The 22402-nt window shown below is 42.9% G+C and overlaps 1 protein-coding gene across 1 annotated transcript in view; it reads right to left on the minus strand.

Annotated features, from left to right (window-relative positions):
• LRRFIP1 (LRR binding FLII interacting protein 1) overlaps positions 1-22402 on the minus strand; it is a 61771-nt gene that overhangs the window by 5087 nt on the left and 34282 nt on the right. The window contains exons 16-22 of the mRNA XM_088449897.1: positions 19748-19840; positions 19296-19388; positions 17371-17463; positions 16488-16599; positions 14022-15586; positions 13821-13905; positions 8009-8058 (exon numbers count right to left, since the gene is read on the minus strand). Coding sequence (XP_088306023.1) covers positions 8009-8058; positions 13821-13905; positions 14022-15586; positions 16488-16599; positions 17371-17463; positions 19296-19388; positions 19748-19840 — 2091 coding nt within the window. The remainder of the gene's footprint in view (positions 1-8008; positions 8059-13820; positions 13906-14021; positions 15587-16487; positions 16600-17370; positions 17464-19295; positions 19389-19747; positions 19841-22402) is intronic.

The raw sequence follows: 22402 nt of genomic DNA on the forward strand, positions 1-22402 counted from the left end.
CTCTTCACTCTACTGAAAATACCCTCAACAAAGTGACCAAGTACTTGCTCTTAGCCAAGTCAAAGGGCCACTTCTCTCTTCTCCTACTTCTTGACTTATCTGCTCCTTTCAGAACAGTCAATCACTTCTTTTTGATACCATTCATTCACTGGGCCTATGTGTCTGTCCGCTCAGGTTACTCCTTCAACATCTTCAGTTCTGATTCTTCTCCCCCTCCCTCTCTCTTTTGGTGTCCTTCTGTCAGTTCTGTTCCTGGCCCTATGTTCTCTATCTTTGGTAAACTCAGTACTGCTGATATTCTGGCACTCAGGAACGGAAAGCAATAAAGGAAAATATATAGTGTATGCTATGGTGATAAGGTTTAAAACCAAAAAGCAAATATTATTAGGCACTGTTATAAGAGGGCTAAACACAGTGATAGAGCAATCAACTGACCCAGTTGAGTACAAGCTGTCCATACTTACACCCCCTTTAAGTGCACAGAAACAAATTTGGATATTATGCAGAGTTGCACACATATAGGTGACCGTACTGTCCCCATCCATGTGCTTTCCTTCATCCAACTATAGTCTTTATTTAATGCAGAAGGGCATAGCAGCATTGAAACCCAATGCTTCATATAAAATAAAATGATTGCCACAAAAGTGATACAATAAAAAAAGAAGTCAGGGCTAAGAAAATACTTCTAGAACTAGGTGTGCAATACAAGATATAACATAAACCAACACTAATACCCAAACCTGTAAACTAACCCTAATACTCTAACCCTGAAGGGCAGACTGGATGGGCCACACGGTTCTTATCTTTTGAATGGTCAGGAACGGAGCATTAGCAAGTACAGGAAATGCAGCGCCCTACACATTTCAAGCGTATCTCCACTTGCATATGTCGCTTTCAGTGTCATAACTGGAATAGAATGTTCTCACACCTGCAACGATCAGAGAGGTTGTGCTGACGGAACGGCTACGCAAAGTTAGAAGCGTAAATACACCTTTTTTCCAGATGTATTATTTTCACACTGACTATAGGGCTGTGGAAATGCGCACTCATGATGACGACAGGTAACAATCTAAAGTGAGGATGTTCCGCCGTCACAGATGCATACCGCTCTCCATACAGATGACTATACGCATTAATATCCATGCACGTAATTTGGTAGTGTCTGATCGAGTTGTAGTCAACTATGCCTCTCTCTCAGTCCCTTTGTCTTTATCCAGGATACACTATTGCAGGCCTGGCCAACCTGTGACTCTCCAGCTGTTGTGAAACTACAAGTCCTAGCCTTGCCACAGTTTTGCTATTAGGGAATGCTAGAAACTCTGGCAAGGCATGCTGGGACTTGAAGTCTCACAACAGCTGGAGAGCCACAGGTTGGCCAGGCCTGCACTATTGGATGTGTTTTGTGTTTCTGTCATTTAATGCTTCTGGCTGAGACATCCACATCATTGAGATAATTCAACGCATTGATGCTTATCAAAACAAATTGTACAACTATATTCACCTATTCTAATTTAGTGCACTGACTCTCTCACAATTATTTACCATTACATACACAGTGTGCACTATTATTTTTTTCCTAGACTGTGTCACAAACTAAGATGAATACAAATAAGAAAAGATAACGTGCCGCGCTTGGGGTTACGTGTGCAGCAGCTCGATAATTAATATTATATTGAAAAGCACTACAGCCTTGCAGTTATGGATTGAGGGCCCGTTTCAGACCCGCTCGCTAGGCTGCGTTCGCACGTAGCCCAACGATGTTTGCAATGTGTGCATGCATATAAATCGCAGTGCGCATGCGCATAGCCAGCTCGCTAGAATGAGTGACAGGACGAGCCGTTTATGGGTGGCGACAGGGGGTGGTCGATGGAAAAGGGAGTGTGGTGGTGCGAACACAGGCGTGTCTGAGCGGCTTCCCGCCGTTTCAGAGGCGTGCATAATTAAGACGCAGCATCATAGTACACGTCACATGGTTGTTTTACACACTGAAGCACTCGCAGTGCTTGTGGTAGGGTATGGTCAGCCACAAGTGCTGCGTACGCTTCCGATGGTACTCGATGGAAATGACGTGTATAAGTGTGAGATTTAACACAGGCTGGTGGGCATCTAAATACACACCGCGATCGCACGCCAAGACATAGTGGGCATGCTAATGCCTTGCTGTGCGATCGCGGGATTTGCATACTTTGGCTGCGTGTGAACGCATCTGGCGAGCGGGTCTGAATCGGGCCCTGAGCGCTGAATTAAAGCCACCAAAAGAAAAAGGAAATTAAATAAAAGGAAAATAATGCAGCGAAAGGTACTCCAGAACAAATAAGCACTACCCTTGAGAAAGACACTGTCGATTTGAAAAGCGTTGGATGCAGAAGAAGGGGGCCACACAAGGGCAGAAAGCAAGGTAACGGGACCTAGAAGCCACGATACTCCCGGTGCCTGCCGTCACCAGCACCCGCCGCGGCTCAGCATTAACGCTCCCTTGCTAGACACCGCCCTGCAGCAGAAAGAAGCTGCCATAGCCCAAACAGGGTAAATTAGGGACAGCGCCCCCAAAACACCGGACCATACCGCCAAATTGGCCCCCCAACCGAACCCAAATAAGCTATAATCATTGTGGTCACATGGCCAATTGTTTTTAATTTTTTACTTTCATCCCCAGTCTCAATCCTTCCCCATCCTTATCCCAATTCTTACCTTTTGCTGCATTATTTTATTTCATTTCCTTTTTTTTTTGGTGGCTTTAGTTTAGCGCTCAGTCCGCAGCCGCAAGGCTGTAGTGTTTTTTATGATGAACACAAACTCTGTCAGGGAGTTGTGATGTGGGAAAAACCCAAAATGATTGATCCATCACCGTGAGTACCACTCGATGGCACAGTGATTGTATATTTGTTTTATGGTCCTAAACTTTATCACGTTACACACTATTTGTCTTAATTATTATAAGTTACTGTGTGCCAAAATATTACCTGTACAAAGATCGTAAAAGCATGAAGGAAGTTTTATCTTTCTTTTGGCTGCAATTTCTGGGACCTCACTTAACCACGGTTATTGGCTCTTTGGTGCTAGTTCTCCTTTCTGTCCTCTCTATCAATACCGCCTCTCTTCGTGAGTTTATGTGCTCTTTCAACCTCTACTAACACATATATGATAACACCCAAATCTACTATTACACCCCTGACCTCAGTCCTATCTTCTGTATCCAATTGCCTCTCTCCCATCTCTACCTGGGTGATCCAACACTCCCTCCAAGTTATGAGCCGATGATCTGTTCCTCTGCTAATGCGTCTTACCTCTCTGTGGGGTTGATGTATCAAGCCGTAAATAGAGTGAAGTAGACCAATGGAGAAGTTGTCCATAGCAACCAAATCAGCTTCTACCTATCGTTTTATAGAGTGTACTTGATAAGCGCTACCTCAAAGATGATTGGTTGCGATGAGCAACTTCTCCACTCTTTTCATAGCTTGATATATCAACCCCACATAGCTCCTTCAGTTGAGAACATACTGTTTTATTCCCATGCCCACTTGTTATGGTATTATCCTCAACTCCACCCTCAGTTTCACTTCTCACATCCAGCCCTTCTCCCCCTCCTCCATAACACTGCCAATGTACACAAATTCCTCATGGAGGAAGTAACCAAATATCCCAGGTCCACTCGCTCATTATTTGCTACCTTCATACATAACCATCTGTTCACTGACCTTCTCTTCACCAGCATTTCTCACTCTTCAATCCATCCTGAATGGTTGTGGCTAGGCTAGTCTTCTCCTGATGCTCCTCATCTGTTGCTCTGCTCTGTAAATTCTCTTCACTGGCTCCCAACTACTGAATTCAGTTCAAACTACTCAACTTAATTTACAGAGCCCTCACAACTTTTCCCCTTCCTAATTATCTGGGTATCCAGTCTATAGATCTACAGTAAAAAGGTAGACAATGTCTAGATAGACACCAGATAAGTCGACAGGGACAATAGGTCGACACACTAAAGGTAGACATGTAAGAAGGTCGACAGGTACAAATGGTCAAAATGTCGACATGCAAATGGTCAACATAATTTTTTTTTATTACTTAGGGTTAGGCACTAGAAGGATCGGTTAGGGTCAGGCACCTACCCCGATGGTTAGGGTTAGGTACCAGGAAGGAGGGTTAGGGTGAAGATTAGGTTTGGGGAAAAAAAAAATGCATCGACCAATATGCATGTCAACCTTTTGACCATTTGTACCTGTCGACATTCTTACATGTCTACCTTTAGTGTGTCATCATATTGTCCCTGTCGACCTTTTGTTCCTGTCTAACATCTGGTGTCTATCTAGACATGGTCTACCTTTTTACTGTAGATCTATCAATCCATAACCAAATATCTGAACACATCACATGATACACCCTACCTTGACCACACCACTCGTACCACTTTTCTTCCTCTCTAATAACCTCAAACCACTACCACCTTCAAGACTTCCCCTGCGCTGCTCACCACCTGTGGAGCTCCTTGGCTCACCCTACCAGACACTCCCCAAACTACATTCCAGCCAACACACCCTCAAAACTCACCTACTTCATGCATGCTTGCCTGCCCTAACCCCCATGCCCTCATGTCCACTCCATCTAAGTATTTCTAGAAGGTCTGCAAACGCTTTACAATTTTCTGAATTTCTGCAAACGTGTGACCTTAACAGTGTTCAGCTCTACATCCAACTCATAAATATAGGTAAAGAAATCCCAATAAAATCAAGCAACACACAATAGAATATATTTTATTTGTTTATTGATCAAGATGATCAAACTTTAAATTTCTCTGATGGAAAATATAAGTGAACCTCTAGGATTGTTAAGGGGTTACTTGGTGTCAGGAGTGTCAATCAATGGGCAGCACAGACGGTGTAATGATTAGTATTACTGCCACACAACACGGAGGTTGTGGGTTCGATTCCCACTAAGGCCCTAACTATGTGGCGTTTGTATATTCTCTGTGTGTGTGCGTGGGTTTCCTCCGGGTGCTCCGGTTTCCTCCCACACTCCAAAAATATACTGGTAGGTTAATTGGGTCCCAACAAAAATTAACCCTAGTGTGTGTGTGTGTGAGCATGTGGTAGGGATTATAGATTGTAGGGACTGATGTGAATGGACAAATATTCTCTGTAAAGCACTGCATAATATGTGCGCGCTACATAAATAACTGGTAATAAATAAATAAATAAATAAATTACAAATCAGTAAGGGTGGTCCTGCCCTATTTAAAAAAAAATGTAAACCAGAGTCACTACAAAGTTTTGACTTCATAGCACAGTTCTGTGAGCACATGCCGGGCCTCACTTAAATGAGTTTACGGAAAACTTCAGAAGAAGGAGTTGTCGGTGCTAGTCCGTATAGAAAAGGTTACAAAATGCTTTCTACAGACTTTGGACTTCACCAACCGTCAGACAGATTGTGAACAAAGGGTAAAATGTCAGCAAAATTGCTGCTCTCGCCAGAGGTGGTACACAAACAAAAATCACTCTGATAGTAAATAAGAAGATTCTTGGATATTACAGAGAACCCCAAAATAACATCAAAGCGTCTGCAGATCTCTCTGGCACTGGCTAATGTCGGTGTCCATGAGTCCACCATCAGGCAAACACTGAACAATAATAGTGCGCATTGGAGAGTAGCAAGGAGGAAGTCACAATTACACAAGTAACCATAAATAAACCAACAGGATGAGCCAGAAGACTACCATGATAATATTTTATGGACAGAAGTCTCAAATGGCTAGCGTGAGTAAGTGTATAAGTGTTTACAGCAGGGGTACAGGTGCCAGCAGCTAGCTGGCACTTGTGGTTCTACAAGGCTTGCTGGGACCTGTAGACACGCTGTAAAGTGACAAGACAAAGCCCGCAGGATGGGGGGAAACGCTTTGGCATAGCAACGGAGTGAAGCCCAATCATCCGCATCCCGGAAGTAAGCCGCTGCAGAGACGGAAGACGGAGCCACGTATGAAGCACAGAGATAGCGCCGAGTCACATATCGAAGAGAAGGACTCGGCCTCTGCTATCAAGTACGACTACAATACCCATCGAACTGCAATCAGAAGGTGTGGCTCCCACATATCCGGACCGCTGAGAGGTGGGAAGAGGAATGGACTTCACCTGGCCAGACTTACCGGTAAGCTCTGAACATCAGAACAATACAGCGCTGTTATCTGCATTATCTTTCACACTTTGTACAGAGACCGGAAATCTGGATTGATTTTTTTTTGTTTTTTTACCCGTAAGGAACTTTTTTTTGCTGCTATAGCAGCTCTAATGCACTGTTTGCGCCTGAATTGGGACAGTGCAATAGAAATACTAGTGCAATATTGGGACAATGCAATATTATAGCATTACAGCATCTGAACGGTTACATTTGTAGCATTGTATGTTTTGATTCATGTTTTTTTTATTTTAAATAAACATCTGTTTTATATACGTTAGCACCTTTTGTGATCCTATAATAACTACTATTTGCGCCTGGGCTGTGCTATATTTCGTTTAAGGGGTTTATGTATCAAGTAGTGAAAAGCGTGGAGAAGTGGAGCATTAGAGAAGTTGCCCATAGCAACCTAGCAGCTCCTACCTATTATTTTAGACTGTACTTGATGAATGCTACTTAAAAGCGGATTGGTTGCTATGGGCAACTTCTCCACTGGTCCACTTTTCCACACATTTTACTGCTAGATACAGAAACCCCTAAGTCTTTATTCCTTCCACTCATCTCAGTAGAACTGAAATAAACATGAAGGAGATTAAACTATGAGGTGTTTCTCTGTGTATTGCCTCTTTAATGTGTTGGAGTTGTTTACCCTTTAAGATTGAGCATGTTAGTTGTGGTTTTCTCCCATCCTATAGGTGTGTTAGGTGAGGCGTTTGTGGAGCCTTAGCAGAAGCTAGGCAGATTTAGCACCTCTCTGATCTGGTTCACCCTCCCTATTTCTCTGTTGTGCGTGAATTTACTGTATTGGTTCAGCTCACTCAAATGAAGACCACAAGCAAAAAGAAGTTGGAATACCAAAAGGGGAATCCCTTATTACAGGCTTATTTTACGAAGACACAGTGCCGTGCCTGTAGTCACAGCATAATAAAGTGTTTTCATTAAAGAAAAAAAACACACATTTGGTTTAAACCAGCCAACCCTGCCTGTGGGAATGGAGACAGCACAGTCACTGCCTCTGACTCTATCCAGGATTTAATAAATTGGAATATTTTGGAATCGAAACCCATGGAATCACTTTGTTACACAAAGGGCCTGATTCAAAGATGGACGGAATTGCAGAGCCGCACACAATGCAAATACAGAAGGAGGCGTCAGATACCTCCTAGCTTCAATTGCAAGCACCATCACGACCATCGTTGTTCCTTTGGTCAGGCTGCGGGAGCTAATTTCTTAGACATAGGAGCATCCCCCAATCCTATGGCAGCATACAGGATCCCCGATCAGCAGACTTTGGAATTTTTTTAGTTACATTTTTTACGGTATGGTTTTCCCCATGCCCCCAATTGTAGAGTTACTAAATTTGGCTTCATTCCATCTATTAGATAGAGCTAAAGACAGATCTGAATAGGCAAAGTTTAATTATGGCCACGAGGTATACAAGTAAAGGAGATTGCTTTCTCTCCAAGTTTATGACTTCGGTAATGGGATCACTGAATGATTTTCCAATTAAACAGCAAAACCGTACCACCCTCCCTTCTCCTCTACATATAAAACATTAAAATGGCAGCAAACCCATGATAAGTCTTTGTAATCCTCTTATAAACGGACTTCACAAAGAAGCTGTGTAAACATCCAAGTGATTCCCATTACAATATTTGAAGTAACTGAGCAGTAAGGCAGATTCTTTTCTTGCACTTGGCAGGTGCACACCCCGAAAGAACAGGCGGCACAGCTGCAACCGAATTAACGATCATCGGAGGTGATAAACGGTTTATACAACTTAATTCCTTTACAGTCTTGTATAAACACCAATGTCTGTACTCCCCACACAGCATTACATTACCTGTTCCAGGAAGAATTCCCTCTCATCCAGCAGCTTCTTCAGACGGATTTCTTCACAGTTCAGAAGAAAACACAAAGACGGAAAGAAAGAAGCGTTATGATAGAATAAGAAAGAGAAAGTAAGATGTAGTGTATTGAATAAAAGATTTTTAAACAGAGGGGAGAAGACATCTTACAGGTGAACAGTAATTACACACACACAGACACATATATATATATATTTTACATACACACACATACAGTACATACTGTTTTTATGGGTTTTAATAGACACACACAGCAAAGTGGCCCTTTAATTACAAGGCAAGTGATAATTAGAAACGCTATGAAATCTGTTCACTTACATTATTAATAATTAAAAGCTCTGAAACTACATTATCATACCATAGTTTTCAAATAAGGCAGTTTATAAGGTTTCGAAGAGTAATGTTCACACAATGTGTAAAGGTTTAAAGTACTCAAGTCGAATTGATGCAGTGAATGATTTCAATACATCAAAAATTTCACTGGATCAAGACTCGGCTTATGGAGCATACACACGGTCAGATTTGTCAGACTTGTCAGATTTGTCAGATGAACGATTAGAACGATTTTACCAAAGTTTTGAACGATTTGAACAATTTTTGACTGCATTAAAATGAATGGAATCGTCCAAGTCTGACTGCAAACACATCAGATGTCAGATATCATTATCTGACAAACCGGAACGCGCATCGTTGATCGTCCATCGTTCAGGTATGTCAGATTTTCCTTCAGATATGAACGACTTTTAAATCGTTATCATTCATATCTGAAGGAAAAATCTGACCGTGTGTATGCACCATTATATGAATTTTTATAAACACAGACAGAGATATCCTGCACAGGAACTCGGGAGTTATCAGAATAGATAAATCTCATGTTCGTATCAGAACCAACTATCTTAAAATATGTGTGAGACAAAATAATCTCATATGCAAGATGAATATTGTTGGTGGTGCTCCCCAAAGGTTAACAGCAATAAGAGCACATATCAGATGAGCACTCCTACAGAAAACCTAAAGGAGGAGTCCACTGTCCACAGGAGTAACAAAAAAAGGAAGAACCCTTTGTGGGGGGACAACTTCAATAAACAGTGTACATAGATCACAATGAGTAAAATATAACTTTTAATGTATTCAAAATAAAAAATACGAATGTCACATAAAGCCTAGTGAATATTATCCTCTACAGAAAAAGCACCCTTAAATCTAGCCATGTTGTGGCAAATTGAATTTTTTTTTTAATAAATAGTAAAACAAATACTTTTGTTTATAAATATTGGTTGATGTTCATCATGTCCAAGTGACGTGTATATACATATACGAACTTTTGAAACACAAGTTCCCAATTTCGGTGAAAAGTTTAATGCAGAAAATCAGGAGCAGTTATATCCCTTACACTGATTGCTGCACAAGACGTTATTTTATAAATTCATAGACTCCTAGTTGTTACAGAATTATGATAGATTGTAACACATAGGACCTCATTCAGAGGCGCTCGCAAAAAGCGAGCGGTCGCTCTGAATGAGGGCGGCCGCTGTTTTGTTTTTTTTTAAACCGGCCTCCTGGCCGCTCGCTAAGCTGTTGGTGACCACCCACAGCTTTTGCGAGCGGCCAGGTGATGGTCGTGACCATCGGGCTTGCAACGAGACCCTTGTCTGCCGCAAGCCCCAGTGAGCTTCCTGCTCAAATAGAGCAGGAAGCTCACTACTGACATCGCGAGTGAGGTCAGTAGGGCCGCCCACAAACGGCAGGCGTTCCTTCAGGAACGCCTCAGTTTAACCAGCCCCCTCCCCGCCTACAAAAAGGGGCGAGCTGTCGATCAACATCGACAGCCGCCCCGTTTGTAGCGAGCCCCAGAGCGAGTGAATTTCTCACTCGCTACGGGGCTTGCGTGCGCATTGCCCCACCATCGACCTGCTTGCGAGCATGTCTGAATGAGGGCCATTGTCCGCTGATACAGGGTGAAACGCGCGTCCACAGAACAGCAGTTCCCGTCAGCGCCGATGGGGACTCAGACTTACGCTATTTGATGCTTGGAGATATCCCGCTGTTTGTGCAGACGCTGCCTCATACAGATACTCCTGCTCCTCGCTAGTCACTCTCTCATCCGGTCCGGCGAGAGCACCCTGCAATACTTACTACTTAATAGTATCTATTTGCCACAACATGGCTAGATTTAAGGGTGCTTTTTCTGTAGAGGATAATATTCACTAGGCTTTATGTGACTTTTTTTGTATACATTAAAAGTTATGTTTTGCTAATTTAGATCTATGTACACTGGTTTTTGTTTTGTTTTTTAAGTTGTGACCCCACAAAAGGGTTCTTCCTTTTGCGGACTCCTCCCTTCAGTTTTCTGTAGGAGTACTCATCTGATATGTGCTTATATGAATTTTAGTCATGGAAATATATAATACTATCCCCCCTGCAGCCAAGAATATTTTTGCATAATACAGTAGCTGCGTTTATTCCTACGGTTTTTATTATTCTACGGTGTCGTGTTACTAAAAAGTGTTTTACGATGAAAGACGTTTTCATCGCCACGTTACGAATATGGATAGTCATACTAAATAGACTTTTCAATTCAAATGTAAACCAACAAATAGATTAATGACCATTACATGATTGCGACATCTGCTGAAAGCTAGTACAGTAGGCTTTTGCTGGGGGGGGAGGGATACTCTTATTAATTCATTTCTCAAGTAGCACCAAGTTTAACTCATGCTTGAAGAACGCTGGAATGAGATCGGCTTTGCAAATAAAGATACACGCTCAAAAGAATAAAACTGGTTTATTTCCATTATATAAACATCTCACAATACCCAAACAACCACCTTATCTCTCCCTCATTACTTATGTAATAATCCACTTCTCCCCTCTCAGCAGCAGATTCTGGGCCCGATACTGAGTCACATGCAAGTCCGTACGTGGCCGCGTATAGCGATTTTATTTACTGCGCGCGGGTTGTGGACTGCACAATTCAGAGGCGTACACATCTCAGCCACTTTTCTGCGTCCCCTAAATGACAGTTTCTGGGTGGCAACAATACGAATGCACGCAGAACTCATTAATATTCGTGCGTCCTGCGTATGCCGAAATTACTCGCATATCCTGCACCCAGCACGCGGTAGGTCTAAGCGTTAAGGACAAATGATGACGGCTGCTCTTGCGGCCGGAAAGGTTGGACGACGCGATTGCTATATGCGCACGACTCAGGAGAAGCGTATAGTTGCATTAGCATTCCATTCGCAGCGGGGATCCGGATCATGTGTGACTCTGAATCAGGAACAGGCAGACAATGTGTTTATATATTAGCCATCTATAATCAAATAGCTTGTTTAACATGGGAATGCAGAGAGTGCATAGCATATCAAGGGGGGGGGGGGGTAGTAAATAGAAATATCACACAATGCCATCAGTATAGCGGCACTCAAAGGAGATCAAGGAGTCTATTTACTAAGCAGTGTTAGGAGACAGAGTGAAAAGTGATAAGGTGCCAGCCAATCAGCTCCCAACTGTCATCTCACAGGCTGTGTTTGAAAAATGACAGTTGGGAGCTGATTGGCTGGCACCTTATCACTTTTCACTCTGTCTCCTAACACTGCTTAGTAAATAGACGCCCAAGTAACAATTACACATCACATAATGAGCCCGTTTCAGTGGTGGGCGCAAAAGCCCATCCCTTGCGTAGATCCGTGCACGGATGTACAAGGAACGAGATGCCCGCTGTCAGCATCCATACACGCAGTGGTTCCATTTGGTGTGTCCTTAGAGGCCGCCATTGGTCGCACTAGCCCTATGGTGGGTGCAGTTTCCCTGTCCGTGTATGGCCTCCTATGTTAGCGATTCAGTGTCTGTGTACGCAACCACTTTCACTGACACACGCTCATAAGCTGGTCATCTCCGTGCGTGCGCTAAGACACCTCCCTGTCACCGCCAGGAACACCCACTGCGCCTGAAATTACTACTGCGTCACTGTATGGACACAATCGGGACGCATGCGCGGTGTGATTAGTTGCATGTGCAATAGCAAATAAAAATAAATCGCTCCACTAAATCCGACGTGGGCTGTGCGGCTACCTCTGTATCATGCCCAATGTGTGCGCTCAGCGTTATTATACAATACTCCCTATTGGAGATACAGATTTGATTGGACAAAAATCACCATGTAACATTCATATTTAGGAATACTGGAATGCTCAGTTGTAGTACAACTGTCATGTAATGTTTCTTTGAATGTTAGCTGTTCTATATATTCAAAGTTCACCTTTGTTTTAAAATTTAGCTTTTTAAAGTACAGTAAGCACCATCTGCCACATGATGGCGATGTAGCACTTCTAAAGGCATTCAGTTCCCCTTCAACTAGGATAACCGTAAACTGAAAATGCCTGGTCAGTGGTCAATACCACAAAGAAGGGCAGCACTTACAGTGGAAGGTAGGTCATTTCACACAACATTCATAAGTGATATGCAACACATTACAAAAAAAAGATAAAGTGCAAACAAAATTTTTAGCTTCAAGGTATTTTGGTTATATATCTTAATAGATTACTAACCCACTACGATATCAAACACATTCCATTTACAGCATACAGCTTGCAAGTCTCTAGTCTTCCCAAACAGCATCCTTAGCGCTAAAATAGGTAAATGTATAAATTGTGTCTGCAAATGAGTGCATTTCCTATAGGTCTATTGGCAAGCTCCTAATTGTGCAATATTTGTACTTATATTAAGCAATCTATATATTTACATTTTTCTTTTAGTGCTGACTGAGCGATTAATGCCTAATTATATTACCATATACAAAAATGTGATCTCTCAGTAGACTTACACAGTTATTATATTTCAGCCTATATGCTGTTATACTAACCTAGCCCAAAGGAGCAGCTTACACACAGAAATGGGTGGAGCACTACAACCCTCTCAGCTGCAGAACATGTTGAGAGAAGTTGTCCAAAAGGCCGTCCCCAATTCAACATGACAATGCAGGAAATCCCCCCATTTGTACGACTTGAACTTCATGTCAATCCTGTTACATTGTATATTCACAAACATCCAGCTATTTAAATACACAATTTCAGAAACGGAGGGGAGAATGGATCGGATCAAGTCCACGGGTCTGTGTTTACATTTCTATACATAAACATGCATACAAAATGATGTATTTGTTGTACATTCAATCTGTTGAACATGGAATGTGAGATCAAATTAAAACGCTAATCCAGTGACAAGCCAGTGAAATAAATAATAGTTGCGCCATAACCGCCGTTCTTAGTATCCCTGCAACGTTATTAAAAAAAAATAGAAAAAAAAAAAAAAAACTGTAGCGGTGGGAGGAAAAGGAAAAAAAAATGCCACTGCTGATGTGATGCAAACATTCCAAACAAAAATAAAATAAAAATTAATAAAAACAAATGCTATAACCTAAGGCACTTAAAAAAAAAAAAAAATTTGAATGGAATTTTTTTTTATTTTATTTTTTAATCAAAAGATGAGTTTTCACCCAGACTACATCCTGGCATCGCCAGAACATAAGCTAAATTCTTTTGGGATACACAAGAACAATTGGGGGCAATATATACCTTACACTAGGGCTGGGAAAGGACGGGAGAATGCAAAACCTAAAAATATAAAAAGTCCTGAGCACAGGCATTATGGGAAAGAATAAAATCCAGTCTTGGGCTGCAGGCAACATTTTGAGAACAATTTCCTGGGCCAGCCATTGTCCTGTAATGTTGCTGTATTCCACGAGTCAAACATCTAAAGCTGGTATTCCTACAAAAACTGGGATACTTTCATTTAGACTGAGAGGGGTATAATTCTGTAGAGCAAAGCTCTGCTTCTCTTCATTTTGCAACATGGGATGCAGTCTCCCTTGCTAGCAAAGGATGAACAGATACTAGTGCAATAGCGATAACGGTTGAGGGTGTTCAGCAGTGTCGCAGGGATGTTTATGAGGCCTAAAGAGCCGCTTCGATCTCTTTCTCAGGAGACCACACAGTCCTCTTTGTTTTTGCCTTTTCCTCGCTTTGGCGTTGTGTCAGAGCCGTCATCCATTCGTATATCTTCCATAGACTGCCCGTAGCCGCCCGATCCTGATGGTACACCGGACATTTCACTTTCTCCGGTGTACTTCTCACTTCGCATAGCACCGTCTTCTTCATCATCCGTTTCATCTCCCTCCGGTGCCGATTCGCCCTCACTGCTGGCGGCCTCAACGGACTCCTTTGGATCTTCAGTAACTTTTGGCACTTCGTTGTCTTTTCCCTGAAGTTTGCCATCAGTAGATTTGTCTTGTTCCCCTTGGTCCAACATCTTAGCATCTTCACTTTCCAGGGAAGAAGAATCTGGTTTTCCAATCTCCGGATTTATTTCTGGACTGGTAATCTGATCTTGCTTACAGTCCTCCCCAACTACCCCGACATTTTCTGCCTCATTCTCAATAATGCTTTCCTTTTTATTTAGAATGCAAGGCTCTGGACTGTCTAGCGCTTTGTTATTTTCAGGTTCTGCCAAAGGAGCAGCCACTTCTGCTAAAACTGTGTCTTCTGAAGGCAGCTCTGGAGCAGGACAAGCCTTCTCCTGATCCATATCATGTCTACCACCCTCTGTGTCAGCCTCTATAGAGACTAACAAGTTCTCCGTTGTCACAAACCCTGTGACGTCATTTTTTTTTTGGTCCAGGTGTTCCTCAATAGGCTTTAATTCTGATTCATACTGTGAACACTCCTCCTCGAAATTAATCATATCCCCACATGATTCCGTAGGTTCTAGATCTGCTGCTACAGCATCATTGGCAGCCATCTCTTCTGAATCCTTTGTACAAGACTCTTGAGTGCTACAGCTTGTGTCATCATTGTCTGGCGCGTTTTCTAAAGCTTCATTCACCTCGTCCTTACGGTCAAAGGTTGGAATTTCATGTGTGTTATGTGCTCCAGAACCTGCAGTCTGAATCCTTTCTTCTGGATTAACGTTACCTTCACTAGATGTGTACTCTGCCTCACGTTCCTCGTCTTCATTTGTGAGGTCCTCCGGTTGGCTGTGTTTTACTGCCTCATTCTTAATGTCACTGGCGGAAAATATGGCTTCTTCGTTAAGCTGACTAATCGCATCAGGAGTCTGAGTAACAAAATCCAGAGCATCCTGAAAGACTTCACTTCCCGAAGGGCTTACATCTCTACGGTGTACTGTTGCCTCTCCATCTACCTCGGAGGAAAGTTGTGCCAAAACCTCTGCATTTTTATGTTCAACTTCTGCTACGATTTCCTTATTGTTGTTAACATTGTCTGAACTATCAGAAAGCCCTTCCTCCTCCTGGTCCAAGTTTGTTTCTCCGTCAAGGTCGGTGCCATCGGCAGCAGTTGCCGTCGCCTCACTGGTGTTACCGTTAATATCAGTCTCAACCTGCTCCCCTGGTGCATCTCCACCATCTGCTTGTAATGGTATTTCCGCTGGGGCATCTTGTAGTACTTCCTGTCCATCCTGCTGAACCACGGATGCTGGACATTCACCCACCAATGACACAGTCTCCATTTTCTCCACTTCTCCGTCTGATTTTCCTAAAAAACCATGGACAGTAAAATGAAGAATCCATAGGAAGCTTAAACCCACATTCCCAAGAGAGCTCAGAGAGATACAGCGAATGAGAGGTTTTCATCCTAGGAAGATTAGGTAGAAAAGCAACAGATTGGAAAGTGCAGGAGAAATGCCATCCATTGTGGGATAACCGCCGAAGAGAACAGACCTATAGAGCAAAGCAGAGCCTTTATGTCCTGAAAAAGTAAAACAGATGCCTAGTGGTCGGCTGTGAAAAAAAAAAAAAGGTAGATGAGCATTCATGCACCGTTGTAGTCTATTTTTATACCACAACAGAAAGTAATAATCACTATAGTTCTATGAAGCACTGAAAACACCCAGAGAAAATTGAAGAGGAACAAGTAATGCTCTCTTCCCTATAAACCACCATCTGCTTTTTCTCAGGCTAAACAAAGTAGCTGGACTTATATCCCCTAAAACCAGTTTCAGTTCTAAAAATAATTAAATACCATCTATGCTCCATGTTAGGGAAGACTATTTGCATTCCCTGCAGAAACGTTCTATGTGCACTGCACACCCACTCCCATCGGAAGCCTTCACAGAGTATACCGATGGATTACTGCAAACCCGAGGAGAACTAATAAATTACCAGGTCAGAGTGGTGCAATCCAGGGGCGCAAATCTCCACTACACGGAACAGATGCTGGATCCTACTTCTATCATGCTGGCTTTACAGTCTATTTCGTCCTTTATTATTCCGACTACTTTGGACTTTGGAGGGCGGGAGGCTGTTTTACATCAAAGATACCCTTACAAGGTAAGAAGCCGAAGGAGTTACACAGAGCACGGCATGCAGATGCAGGGTTAGTGGAAAGTTACCCAGCTCACAGGAGGATTTGCAGAGAATCAGACAGAACCACTTACCCATCGATGTTACTCTTAACGGTGGATCTGGTGGGCCGTCGGCATTTACGTGAGGTTCTGATGAAGCGTCGCCATTGGGAGTAACCCCGGAATCCAGCGCAATGCCGTTTTTCTGAGTGGAGGAGAAGAATTGGATGTCACTGGAAGTGTAATGCCTCAACACGGGATACATTGGGAAGAATACCTTACCAAACATGGAAACGGAATTCACCCTTTTACAAAGACCTTGAATGGGCCATTCAGGAGAAATAAGGTAGTCATTCTTTGTGTAAAAGCTATGGGGTCTATTTACAAAGCAGTTGTTAGGAGACAGAGTGAAAAGTGATAAGAAAGTGATAAGGTGCCAGCCAATCAGCTCCCAAATGTCATTTTTCAAACACAGTCTGTGAGATGACAGTTGGGAGCTGATTGGCTGGCACCTTATCACTTTCTTATCACTTTCCACTCTGTCTCCTAACACTGCTTAGTAAATGTTTTAGAACTGCTCTTCATATTACAGACCACCAGCTTAATTATTTGATGTTGCCTTTCCAGCTTTAACCATAAAAGCAGATGCAGTTTTACTCTTACATTATCTGACAGCACGCGAGGGGGGCTCTAAAGCAGGGGCAAGCCGAGTGTGGCACTCCAAGCTGCTGTGGAACTACACATCCCAGCATGCCCTAATAGCAAAACTCTAGCAGGGGCTGCTGGGATGAGTAGTTCCACAGTAGCTGGAAGTCGGCACCTTGCCTCCCCCGCCTCTAAAACATGACAGAACAAGGGCGTCTCGTGTTAAAGGTCAGAGAAAATGCACTTGGAGCATATTCACCTATACGCTTGTTGTAGTAATCTAATGTCACTTATAAACAGCATCATATTATGACAATGCTATGTACAGTACCTTTAATTCCTCCCTCAGACGGGTCACCTCTTCCCTGAGGGCGTCTCGTTCACTGCGAACTGGATCAAAAAACTCTTTCTGCCTCTCCAGAGCCTGCACTTCCCCAGTTAGGAGAGGGAGAGGAGGCAAAGTGGGTGTGGGAAACAGAGAGGGTGAGAAAAGAATGGAAGCGAGAGTGAATTGACGTGGAAGGTGTCAGAGTAATACCAGAACAGTCAGAGAAGGGAACATCATTCAATCTAAATAAGTAATGGGCAATACTAGGGATCGGGGGCAACTCATTATTACATTTAGGGACAGTTTCAGTGTTGGGACCAAAGCAAAAAAAAAAAAAGCATAGCCATTGGCAAAACCATGTTCCACTGCGGGGCAGGGTGGGGGGGGCGTATAGAATTTAGCTATGCAGAGAGATTTAGGGCCTCATTCAGAGGCGGTCGGAGGATGCAAGCGGTCGCTCAGAAACTGGACGGCCGCTTGCATCCTGACCGCCCGGCTCTGTTGCGGTCGTTAGGCTGTGGGTTAACACCCACAGCTCTAACGACCGCTCGGGTGATGGTCGCGATGGTCAGAGACCATCGCAACCATCGGGGCTTACCACGAGACCCTAGGGTAGGGTCTCATTTGTCGTACGCCCCGGAGAGCTTCTGGCTCTGTCAGAGCCGGAAGCTCTCCACTGACATCACTAGTGATGTCAGTGGGGCCTCCCCCAAACGGTAGGCGTTCCCATGGGAACACCTCAGTTTGGGCTGCCACCCCCCCGGCCCGCCTTCCAAACGGGGCGAGCTGTCAATCAACATCGACAGCTCGCCCCCTTTGGAAAGAGACCCGCTACGACCGGCGCTGTCGGTCGTAGCGGGTCTCACGCATGCGCACGAGGGAGCCGGCTCCCCCATGCGCACTGGCAAAACACTGAGGCGGTCGTAGACCGTACGGACGCCTCTGAATAAGGTCCTTAGAGTGGGGAGGGGCGTTTCCTGGCTAAACTCTGAATTGCTGTGCAAAAATAAAGCTGCCGGACATTTGTGGGCTACATGGAAAAAGCCGCCAGTATTTGCAGCGGCAAGCAAAATAAGCAAATGTATTTGCACCCCTAGCAGTACAACATGGTTTGTCCAAGTATAAAGTTGTGCTTTTTAAAAAAAAAAATATATATATTTTGCTTCCTACGCTGAATCAGCCTCGCATAGTGAATTGCATCTCAGAGTTACTTCGTTAAAACTTGAGCCGAATAAAACGCTCATGACTGCTGGCTGCTTCCCCCAAATCTAATTGAGCATACACACGGTCCGATTTGTCAGATCTGTCAGATGAACGATTGAACAATTTTACCAAAGATTTGAACTATTTGAACGATTTTTGAATGCATTAAAAGGAATGGAATCGTCCAAGTCTGACTGCAAACACATCAGATGTCAGATATCGTTATCTGACCATCGGGAACGCGCATCGTTCAAATCGTTCATCTGACAGATATGTCAGATTTTCCTTCAGATATTAACGATTGAACGATTTTTTAAATTGTTATCGTTCAGATCTGAAGAAAAATCTGACACCGTGTATGTACCATTACACTTTGACAGTTGCCGTGGGCAGCCAAGATTTTCCATTCATTTACTGCAGACTTAATATAATCACGTGGACAACTACGTCTCTAAAGACTGGTACCTGGAGCTACAAGAATTAAATGCCATACGTGTTTAGGTAGAGAGCTGCATCTTCTCATACACGGCTGATGTTCTGACCCATTGTCATATTACACTGTTTTGGGCTGTGACCTTTCTAGGGCTCCTCTTACATAACTACAGAGGGCTACAACAGGTCACCCTCTGTCTTATGTTAACAAGAGTTAATCACTTCTCTGTGGTTTCCCTGTCACGTCAGATAAGGCCGTGACATATACAGTAACCCTTAATACGGATTCCTACCCCTATTTTTTTATCCTTCCACTCTATGGTCTCTTTGAGGTCGCAAATCTCCCGGTCGCTGTTTCCTTGTTTTTGTTGTAGCTGGCGGATCTCCTAATAGGCAGTAAACAGGCATATTAAAGAGAGACAAAAACGACAGGATGGTCAAAGAGGAAAGACTGGGTAACATTAGGGGTGGATAAAAGGAATCTTCTACGATAAAACAGCTTACAAGAATGCCAACATGATAGAGAATGTATTCATGTCCCATCAGTTATAATATAGAACGCAGAAGCATTCAGCACGCTTTTGTAGCCCGATGGTGCCTCACTGCAGATATTAACTCCACGTTTGCCGCTTCAAGACAATTAAACCGTGGCCAAAGTAGGTACAAAAGAAACAATATGTGCTAATTTCTCATGGAGTCCAATTCTTATTACAGCTAAAAACATATATATTTTTTTTTGTCTCACCGTCAACAGTGCCTCCCTTTGCTCCAATGCGTCCTTCATCTCAGCCAGCTGGAAACGCAAGACGCCTTGGTCGTGCTTTTGCCGTTCGCATTCCTGTCAGGAACAGAAGCAAATGAAGCAGCAACTGGGAAACCACCATAAACATACACTCTGTGAATAGTCTGTGTATACTCAGCATGGGCAGGTGCTGGGGGAAATTAAGATTCCACCAGATCAGACTCCAATTTCCAGGAGACACTATGTAGAGAATCAGATCCCTGCTCCAGGATTTAAAGAGGCGTGTATAATGATGTGGTGCGGAGGTTAATAAATTGTGGTTAAAAAGAGCAGATCATACATTACATTATTATTATTATTCAAATGACAACAAAAAATGCCCAGATGGCGGACAAAAAAGAGAAATAAAAAAAAAAAATATATATATATATATATATATATATAAATTGCACGTGAGTGTATATATATATATATAAATTGCACGTGAGTGTGTGTTTAATATTCAACTTTTTACCTGAGAGAGGGTGGCTAAGGGTATCTCCAGGTATAAGATAGCAGGTTACACAAGAGCACCTGACAACCCCTCTTGGCACTACCCCTATCAGATCTACCTTTATCAATGGGGGTAATGTCTGTCTTCACCAATATATCCCAAATTCCGTCCACGTGTATAACACGGCATTAGTCTTGTATTGACAGATCCAATTTGTTATCAGACTGTGAGTTAATTTTAGCACTAGCTTGATTATAGTGGTTAACCCAGGGTAAAGTAATAAGGGTCTCTTTAGTTTTTCTACTCTTAAGTAAATCATCCCTATTAAGTACCATAACTTTATACTTCGAATATGCAAGATCATCAGGGGAATAGCCTCTCTCAATGAATTCAGCACATCCAGTTGGCTCTCTGCTACTTCATTAGCAGACGTAATACGTCTAATACGTAATAATTGCGAATACGGAAGGCCCCGAATCAAAATACGCGGGTGACAGCTATTACAATGTAACAAATTGTTTCTGTCAGATTTCTTCGAATAGAGACTGGTACTTATAATTCCTTCTCTAATGGAGATAACATCTAAATAGTTAATTGAAACATTGCTAATGCTGGCCATACACCTACACGACCAGCATAAGATCAGATTAATCATACGATTTCCCTCCGACTCCTCGGAGCTCCCTGGCAGTCCTGGCAGCATGTTTGTTGTATTTCTTAGCACAGGATCTGTCGTATGATCGATCCTGTGCCTCACATGCTCATTAGGGAAACAGCCATTGAAATGACTTGAATTGCTGCACGATGGATCGCATGAACAAAATAAACGGGACCATCTGCACACGATACGATGGAACATATGGGCTGCGCATCTGATCATAAGATCCGATTATAGGAGCTGCAGGAGCGCGCCTCGGATCGTATCTTACTAAAATAATACACGATTTTCACAAGATCCATCTTATGACTTGAAAGTCGGGCAATCGGCCCGAAATCGTGCAGGTGTATGGCCAGCATTAGACTGTATGTCAGTTTCACAGGACTGATACTGGCGTTAAGTTTATCAATAACTTCTATAAGGTCCTTCTTGGGCCCTCTCCAAAAGACCAGGAGGTCATCAGTGTAGCGTGTATAGAATGCCACCCGTCTCGCTATATCAATATTGGAAAAAAAAAAAGATATCCTCCTCAATAAAAAACAAAGATATTAGCGTACGATGGGGCCACAGTGGACCCCATCGCACAGCCCACAAACTGAAGGTAAAATCAGGTAATTTAGTTGGTTGCTCAGTCAATTGTCTAGTAGTTGTTTAATCGTTCTATCCTGTATAGTTCTATCGCTGTACTACTGCTACTTACCAAGTACTTAGATTTTATCACTATTAGAGATACTTGTCCATATATTGTGTAGACATTACTTTTTTGATGGAAGTCAGCATAATCTATACTTATTTAATCCTAAGGTTTGCACGTTGGTGTTGTATAGTTGCTATGGTGATGAGGACTGACGTCAAGCTTCTCGGATTTGGAGGACGGGTGTCTGACGTCAGCGGCATGTGCCAACGGCCAGGTGAGCAATCCCACCCCATGGTTGTACGCGCCATCACTGGGGATAAAGGTATGTTGTGTTCTGTTTGTTTTTTAGTCCTGATAAAAATTTGAATAAACATTGAAACTTTAACTTTACCTACGCGATTCTAGCTCGCTTTGTGAATGTAGTGCCGCACCTATGACTGTCTACAATTCTATTTTGTGAAGGCACAGAGCAAAGTATTTTGTCTAATAGGAGTGCCAGACCTTGCTAAAACTGTATGTTTGATTAAACCTTCATCTTTTTCATCAAGTCCGGAGGAGTGCCGCCTGCTTTGTGTTCATCGGAGCCTTTGACATGCTATATACATTTATTGGAAGGCACCCCGGCTATTGACTTCTATATGGAGTGCCCTATGCTGCTATATATATATCTATATACACATACACATATAGTTGTGGTCCGGCTCTCCTGAGAGAAATATTAGTATGGCAGGGTGCCTGCACTAGTTACTCACAGATACCGACAGAAGGTGCAGCACTCCTTGCTCTTAATAACAGTCCTAGACAACGGCATGATATAGCAACATTTCAGTGCCTTTATTACCGCACTGTCATCAGGCTTTGGGCCTGATT

Source organism: Taudactylus pleione, unplaced genomic scaffold, assembly GCF_031769625.1.
Source record: "Taudactylus pleione unplaced genomic scaffold, aTauple2 ptg000500l, whole genome shotgun sequence".
NCBI lineage: Eukaryota > Metazoa > Chordata > Amphibia > Anura > Myobatrachidae > Taudactylus > Taudactylus pleione.